This window comes from Pristiophorus japonicus, chromosome 1, assembly GCF_044704955.1.
Source record: "Pristiophorus japonicus isolate sPriJap1 chromosome 1, sPriJap1.hap1, whole genome shotgun sequence".
In the NCBI taxonomy this organism is placed as follows: Eukaryota; Metazoa; Chordata; class Chondrichthyes; family Pristiophoridae; genus Pristiophorus; species Pristiophorus japonicus.
In genome coordinates, this window is record NC_091977.1 from 386,806,570 (window position 1) to 386,815,101 (window position 8,532).

The 8,532-nt window shown below is 42.8% G+C and overlaps 1 protein-coding gene across 2 annotated transcripts in view; it reads left to right on the top strand.

Moving 5' to 3' along the window:
• stau2 (staufen double-stranded RNA binding protein 2) overlaps positions 1-6,766 on the top strand; it is a 675,620-nt gene extending 668,854 nt beyond the window's left edge. For both annotated transcript variants that reach the window (XM_070891163.1, XM_070891156.1), the window contains one exon: positions 5,637-6,766. In XM_070891163.1, the coding sequence (XP_070747264.1) occupies positions 5,637-5,769 (133 nt within the window). In that variant the 3' untranslated portion in view covers positions 5,770-6,766. The remainder of the gene's footprint in view (positions 1-5,636) is intronic.
• Positions 6,767-8,532: the final 1,766 nt, after the last annotated feature.

The window sequence follows — 8,532 nt, forward strand, 5'->3', positions numbered from 1 at the left end:
TGGAGGAAAGATGTTCACCAAGTTGGACCTGACCTCGACCTACATGACGCAGGAGCTTTTAGGAATCTTCAAAAGGCCTCAACTGCATCAACATGCACAAAGGTCTGTTCATCTATAACAGATGCCCGTCGAGATTCGGTCGGCCGTAGCAATTTTCCAACAAAACATGGAGAGCACCGTGGTTTTTCAGGACGACATACTGGTCACAGGTCGGGACACCATTGAACACTTGAAGAATCTGGAAGAGGTTCTAAGTCAGCTAGATCGCGTGGGACTCAGATTGAAATGCTCGAAGTGTGTTTTCCTGGCACCAGAGGTCGAGTTCTTGGGAAGAAGAACCTCAGCAGACGGCATCAGACCCACCGACGCCAAGACGGAGGCCATCAAGAACGCGTCGAGACCACAGAACGTGACGGAGCTGCGGTCGTTCCTGGGACTCCTCAACTATTTCGGTAATTTCCTACCCGGGTTAAGCACCTTGCTAGAACCCCTACATGTGCTACTGAGCAAGGGAGATGACTGGATATGGGGGAATTCACAAGAGGCTGCTTTTGAGAAAGCCAGAGATCTGTTATGTTCAAACAAATTGCTTGTTCTGTATAACCCATGTAAGCGATTAGTGCTAGCTTGCGTTGCGTCATCGTACGGTGTCGGGTGTGTGTTACAACAGGCTAACGAATCAGGGATTTTGCAACCGGTCGCTTATGTGTCCAGGAGTCTGTCCAAGGCCGAATGGGCCTACAACATGATTGAAAAAGAAGCTCTGGCATGCATTTACGGGGTGAAAAAAATGCACCAGTATTTGTTTGGTCTCAATTTTGAGCTTGAAACTGACCATAAGCCGTTCATATCGCTATTCTCAGCGAGCAAAGGGATTAACACCAATGCCTCTGCCTGCAATCAAAGATGGGCGCTCATGCTGTCGGCATACAACTATGTAATCCGCCACAGACCGGGCACAGGGAACTGCTCTGATGCTCTCAGTTGGCTACCATTGCCCACCACCAGAGTGGAAATGGCACAGCCTGCAAACTTGCTTATGGTGATGGATGCATTTGAAAATGAAAAGTCATCTGTTATGGCCCGCCGGATCAGGACCTGGACCAGACAGGATCCTTTACTATCCTTGGTAAAAAAAAACTGTGTCCTCCATGGGAGCTGGTCCAGCATCCCAGCGGAGATGCAGGAAGAGATTAAGCTGTTCCACAGGCACAAAGACGAAATGTCCTTACTGTCTTTTGTGGGGTAATCGCGTGGTCTTGCCCAAGAAAGGCAGAGAAACGTTCATACGTGATCTACACAGCACCCACCCAGGCATTGTAATGATGAAAGCTATAGCCAGATCCCATGAGTGGTGGCCCGGCATCGACTCAGATTTAGAGTAATGCGTGCGCCAGTGCAACACTTGCTCTCAACTGAGCAATGCACCCAGAGAGGCACCGCTAAGTTTGTGATCGAGGCCCTCCAAACCGTGGTCTAGGATCCACGTTGATTATGCGGGCCCATTTCTAGGCAAAATGTTCTTGGTTGTTGTGGATGCTTATTCAAAATGGATTGAATGTGTAATAATGTCTGTAAGCGCGTCCACCACCATCATCGAAAGCCTATGAGCCATGTTTGCCACACACGGCCTGCCTGATGTCCTAGTCAGCGACAATGGGCCGTGTTCCACTAGTGCTGAATTCAAGGAATTCATGATCCGCAATGGGACCAAACATGTCACATCTGCTCCGTTCAAGCCCGCATCCAACAGCCAGGCAGAACGGGCAATTCAAACCATCATGCAAAGCTTGAAACATGTGTCGGAAGGCTCCCTGCAGACTTGACTGTTCCGAGTTCTGCTCAGCTACCGCACCAGACCCCACTCGCTCACCGGGGATCCCCCAGCTGAGCTGCTCATGAAAAGGGCGCTCAAAACAAGGCTCTCTCTTGTCCATCCTGATCTCCATGATCACATCGAGGGCAGGCGACAACAACAAAGCAGATACTATGATTGCGCAAACTTGTCACGCGATATTGAGGTCAATGACCCTGTCTTTGTACTCAATTATGGACATGGTGACTTTACGAGGGAATGATGTTATGTATTTAACCCTTGGCAACCTGTATCATACCACCACCAGAGGGCCTACCTGTTGGAGTCCCAAGGGATCCCAGCATCCCTTGGGCGCACTGTATATAAGCAGGCCACCCACGTGGTATCTGCACTCTGGAGTCTAATTAAAGGAGCTAAGGTCACACTTACTCATTGCTTACAGTACTCAATGTCATCTTTTATCATGAGCGTAATACAACCCACTCGTTACTTTTTGCCAACTTGAAAATTATCCCCAGCTCTGTGAACTTTTATCTTGTGCAGTAACCTCTTTCGTGGCACCTTATCTAATGCCTTCTGGAAATCCAAATGCACCACATCCACCCGTTCCCGTTTATCCACCCTGTTCGTTACATCCTCGAAGAACTCCAGTAAATTTGTCAAACATGATTTCCCTTTTATAATACCATTCTGACTCTGCTTGATTGAATTATGTTTTTCCAAATGTCCTGCTGCTGCTTCCTTAATAATGGACGATAGCATTTTCCCAACAACAGATGTTAGGCTAACTGGTCTATAGTTTCCTGCTTTCTGTCTGCCTCCTTTTTTAAATAGGGGCGTTATATTTGTGGTTTTCCAATCTGCTGGGACTGCCCCAGAATCCAGGAAATTTTGGTAGATTACAACCAATGCAGCCAGTTACTAACTCTGCAGCCAGTTCTTTTAAGACCCTGGGATGTAAGCCATCAGGTCTAGGGACTTTGTCCACCTTTAGTTCCATTATTTTACCAAGTATTACTTCATTAGTGATAGTGATTGTATTAAGTTCCTTTTGAAAACACTCCTGTGAAGCGCCTTGGGATGTTTTATTACTTTAAAGGCGCTATATAAATATAAGTTGTTGTTACCTGTAAATATCCTATAGCAAACACACCTCATAGCTTCCATCTTAATTGTATTTCTCTTGGCTGCTTCACTTTTAAATTTATTTCACTGAGATTGCTCCCTTTGACAATTTGTTTCTTCCAGGTGTCCTCTTAGATTTGTTGAATCTACTTCAACCTACCACTACCCCTTTTAAATTTCCTCAGGTTGAGGATCCTGTTCTAATGTTGCGCTACCTTTCTTTGTTACTTGATCCCAGCTGAAGCCTTACCTGTTCCGAGGCCGAGGAGAGTGGAGCTGTTCCACTGAATCGTTCTATTATTTCTTTATTTACGTTTACGTGAAGTTTACTCAGGTGACTGGTCCCCTTAAGTTACCTGTTCCCAGGGTGTGAGGATCTGCCCTCCTGGGTTGATTTTACTGACATTTTTCTTTTATTTTCCGTTACTTACAATTTTCACCGCTCCCAATGGAGTTTGTGATCTCCTTGATCTTCCTCTGTTGGTATCTAATTCTTCGGCATTTGTGTGCCTGGTGCCTGTAAATATTTTTTGTAAATGTTCACAAGAATGCTCTCAAACAGTTGCCTTGGCAAAAGGTAATAGAGGTAGTAGTAGAAATGGACTCAAAGAGAGTGTGAAGATAGAATTATCCCAATGAGAAATCAATTGGAAAATGAAATTGAAAAATTACAAACTTCCTGAATCATGTTATACTTAAAGGGCCGAAATTGGCCCTTCTCTTAAGGCCTGTTACCGCCGGAAATCGATGGCCACGCTGTGGAGTGCAATGGCCGTCGATGTTTTGTGTAATTGCCACCATTTTTAAAATTCCACTCCTGTGGTATCCCGGCGGTGACCGGCTCTTTCCCCCCCACCCCCCTCCCACTGCTGTCGATCTGTAAGAGCGCGCACCTCCAATGTTTCTCCAATGGCGAAATTCTGGTGAAAAATCCTGCTCCCGCTGAGTGGTGCCAAAAACTGTTTTATTCTGCTGGTGCAGTGAGGCTGTAGTCCTTGTTAAATGGCAGTGTGGCTCCCATTAAAGGGGGGGGGATCTACTGCCGCTGCTGCCATGTTTTCTTTTGTCAGCCAACTGCCATGTCAGACCGACAATTATGCCCCTGGGTTCGGCCAGGCCGCCAACAGGCAGCCTGGGTGCCAGGTCACTGGCCCAGCCGAAACCTTCCCTGGTGACCCAGTGGACCGAACTTAAACAATCGCGCAGGCTCTTCCCTTTAAGTGAAGTAGAGAGCTGTGGTGACGCAGCACCGTGATGATGTCATCAATGTTACTCTGATGACTTACAGCGATGGCCACTCCGCCTGACCCCAACTTCCGCCCCTCTAGTGTGCTCACCACCGAACATCCACCCCCATTTTGACCGACTTCCGGTCTGCCAAAAAATAAAGCCGATAAAAACACGGGAAACAGGGTAGGTGTGTCCCGTTTCCAGCGGTAGGCAATTTCAGCCCCAAACTCTTTAAAATTACAGTGAGGAATGTTATTTTTGTTGTCATATTCCACAAAACTTTCTGTGGAGAAGTAATGCAATTTTTAAATTAAGACTTTAAAAATAATTGTTTTCTTGAGTCTACTCAACCTTATAAGCCCAAGTTCTCAGCATATTCCATGTTATGTGCATCTGAATCCCTGATAAGAATCTAGAATAATTAATGTATCAAGAAAATACTGAAAATGAATTGAGGTGGCCCTGTGTTTCTCACCCAAAGTTAAAAAAAATACAGATCTTGAATTGTTTTGAAAATCATCTAAATAAAATGTATGATTTATTATACTTTGTTTTAAATTTAAAGTATGACGTTTGAAGGCAATGACATCAGGATAATATTAAATGATCAACTTCATAACAACACATGTCGTGCGGATGCTGTTTTAGAATTGTTTCCAATTTTTCTGCCATCTTCTTTTGAAGATTTAACTTGTGCACTTCCAGAGATGCCGGAAGGCATTTGGTGCATTAACATGTGGACAATGTGTGAGCCCAGACACTGCATGTTGCCAGGCTATTTGACCATGGCGGATATCATAGCCAAGCCAGTGCTGGCCTTACCACACATCTACACTTGTTATTTCAGAACCCTAGGCCAGATTTATTACTTTAAATATCTTTCTAGATCAGTAGCCAGATCCTAAATAAAAATGTGGTAGTAAACATGAAACAGGTATTGAAGAACATGCATTTAGGATTTGATTTTTTTTTAAAGGCTATAATAAAGTAATTTCATGCAGGTTCACTGTTATTACAGGTCACACTAAAGGTTACAATAAGGTCCCATAATTAGTACATAGGGTAGTTTGCTCATTCCTTGCATGTGGCAAGATGCCTCATAGTCCGTAATTTTCTGATGTGCGCTCTGATCGCAGCATGAGGGATACCTGATGAGGACTCAGAAAACTTATAAATCTCAATAAAATCTGTTACAGACCAAGTGCAAATTTTTGAGTTTAAAAGTACTTGGCCAACACTAATGCGGTGCATCAAACCATCCAGCATGATAATATTTCTCTGGGTTCTCATCTACTGTATGCATAAATATAACATGTTGTAACATGTTCACTATTTTATAATTATGTGTTCACTTTTTTAAATAAAAGGTGCTGTACACTGTTAAATATCTTTGTAATCTATATAAATACATTGATATTGTGTGGCTCAAATGTTTGTACTAATTTAGATCAATTCATCTTTACAGACAAGTCAAACATCTGGCACAGAAAGCAGACAATAAACAGGCTAACTCAGGCAACACAGCTCAGGACTGCAAGGATTCAAAGGCTGTCGTCAAGGAGCCTGTAGCACCCACGGCTGCCACTGCATCCTTATAAACTTGTCAACACGCGATAGGGTGTATGTGTATGAGGAAATGACCAATACCATTATATGAATCTATGTGAAGACAACACTAATAGAACGCAAGAGAAAAAAATGCATGGTACTGTTAATTCACAAGGGAAATGACCAGACTGTATAGATTCCCCTTTGCAAAGAAAAATAAATACTTGTGTTGGTTGCCTGTTAGCAGTAGATTTGCTATCATGCTGCTGAGCTCGTATATCAATTTTTAGTGGAAAGTGATTTTTTAAGAAATTGATAAGATAAATACATCACCATTGGCTATAAATACTTCACCATTGTTTCAGTAACTACCAATTTTCCTTAGTGTAGCTTTAGTTTCAGCTTTTTATGATGCTTAAGTATTTAAAGTTAACCAATGGCAGTGCTGTGAGAGTTATAGTTGTTGTCTTCATATATAGTCATTCAGCTTATCTTTTTATGCTGATATAAGCATTTGTCATTCTATATGCATATATATGATTAAGAAACAGACTGCTACTCAAGAGTTGTATGCAAAAAACAAAAACTGAATCACAAAGAAAAAATGCTTATTGATACATGAACTGATGTTAGCACTGATCAGTAGAGGTTATAAGATTATATGCCAGGAAAGCAGTTATGGTGTTTGATTTTCACCACCATCACAGAAATTTGAGGTGTCTCGCCTAGCAGTAACATTTTGTACCCTTTGCTCCTCTGTTCTGTGAAGCACATCTACACCCATTCTGTGTGTTGTACAACCCACTGTGTGCATCAACTGAGTGTTTTTAATAACTGCATTCGGACCTGGATAAACAAAGTAATCTAGGTAGGAAGTAAGGTCCACATCTATAGTAAAGAACACGTTAAAACATGCTGTACGTTAGGTAAGCTATGATAGATAATTGGACAGAAGGTGTGAAACTTTTAGTTGAATTTTATACGGATTGGTTAGTTTTGGTTTAATGATTGGCCAAATGCAGTAAAACCACATCAGTTCATGTGTAATTTTGTCTTGTGTCTTTATTGAAATACAGTTTTTGATGCAGTGGGGCCTTAAGGGCATCAACCCTGAAGATAGTAGTCCTTGCTTCAGATTAGATGGTTTTAAAAGTTACAATATGTTATTTAAAAAGGGGGTTGGCCCGACCAAGTTAGCTTCTTTCTTAATTATATTTTTCCTTTGGCTGCGCTGAGATAATCTTCATCAGATTGAGTGCATCATACTTTGAAACCTGGATGTTTTTATTGTCACTTGTCAAAAGGATTATTTAATAGAATTCACCTCAGCATTTTGCGTCAATAATATGTGACACAATTCGATATAATATGTTCAGCAAACATAATTAGTACTCACCAGCAGTAAAATATACACAATCCAGCAGCAACTTAACACTCTGGTTAAATGGCAGATCCATTTCAGTGAACTTCAATTTTAGAAAAATCTGTAAGTCTATATGGACTAAACTTCATGGGACCAAAATTCTGGGAATTCCCTAAGTGCAGCAGAGTGGAATTCCTGTTCGCCAATGAAGCCTACCTTGTGCCAAATTGTGGTGGGTTGCTATCATATTTGGAACAAGCGGCCCACATCTGCATGGGTGCTTCAGATACGCCCACACAATTCCACCAACGTAGGTTGGGGAGGCCCACAGCCACTTGATGGAGAAGATAGAAAGCAGCTGAGGCAGCTGAACATATGGTCTCAATCGTAGTAATAAAGAAGTCCATGAGCTCCTCGTGCTTGATGTTGGAGGTGAGAGTAGCGGGCACAGGAGAGAGAGGTTTAAGGAAATGATTGGTTGTGGAGAAAAGAAGTTGGGGGAGGGGGCTGTGGTTATCTTTGCTTTCCAGGTTGATCTGGGTGTAGTGAATGGCATTGACAGGGTGCAACCCAATAAGTGCTTGATGTCCAACCAGATCTGGTGATGGATGGCCAACCCAGTTGAGTGCTAAATACGCTCATGTCTTTAGCTCTTGGTCCTGGGGAGCAACAATGAGGACCAAATCAGGGGAATAACAAAAATGGGAGTGAGTAAAGGTTTTGCTGTGGACAGGGAATCAAATATGGAGGTGAGGGAGTGGTTGAGATCATTGACAACTGCAGAAGTATTCTTCCAAAAGCAAGGCAGTTGGGAGTTTGAAATGCAGTTGTAAGTGTCTTGGGTGAGAGTCTTTTTCAAATTTATTCACTGGATGTGGATGTCGCTGGCAAGGCCAGCATTTATTGCCCATCCATTGCCCTTGAGAAGGTGGTGGTGAGCTGCCTTTTTGAATACATCTGAGTGGTTAGGCCATTTCAGAGGGCAGTTAAGAGTCAATCACATTGCTGTGGGTCTGGAGTCACATATAGACCAGACGGAATAAGGATGGCAGATTTCCTTCACTAAAGGACATTGGTGAACCAGATGGGTTTTTACAACAATCAGTTTCATGGAGCCCAAAACTGCCCAGGAGTTGCTCCGTTTTTTTTTGAGTAACTTGATTTTTCTGGAGTATCTTAAAAATCCCCATTTTGCACATTCAATTTGCGCCAATGTAAGTGAGTTAGTAAGGATTTTTTTTAGTTTAGTTTTGTTCAAAAGGGGATGTCACCAGCCACCTACGCTCGTTTTGGCCATTTAAGCCAGTTTGGACAGCTAATAGTTGCTCCAAACTAACTTAGGCCAGCGTATGTGGCCACTTGTGGCCGCACAGAAAACCCTTGCAGAGAGTTAAGAAATCAGCGCAGGTAGGTACTTAATGACTTGACTAAAGAATGTGAATAGGATCAA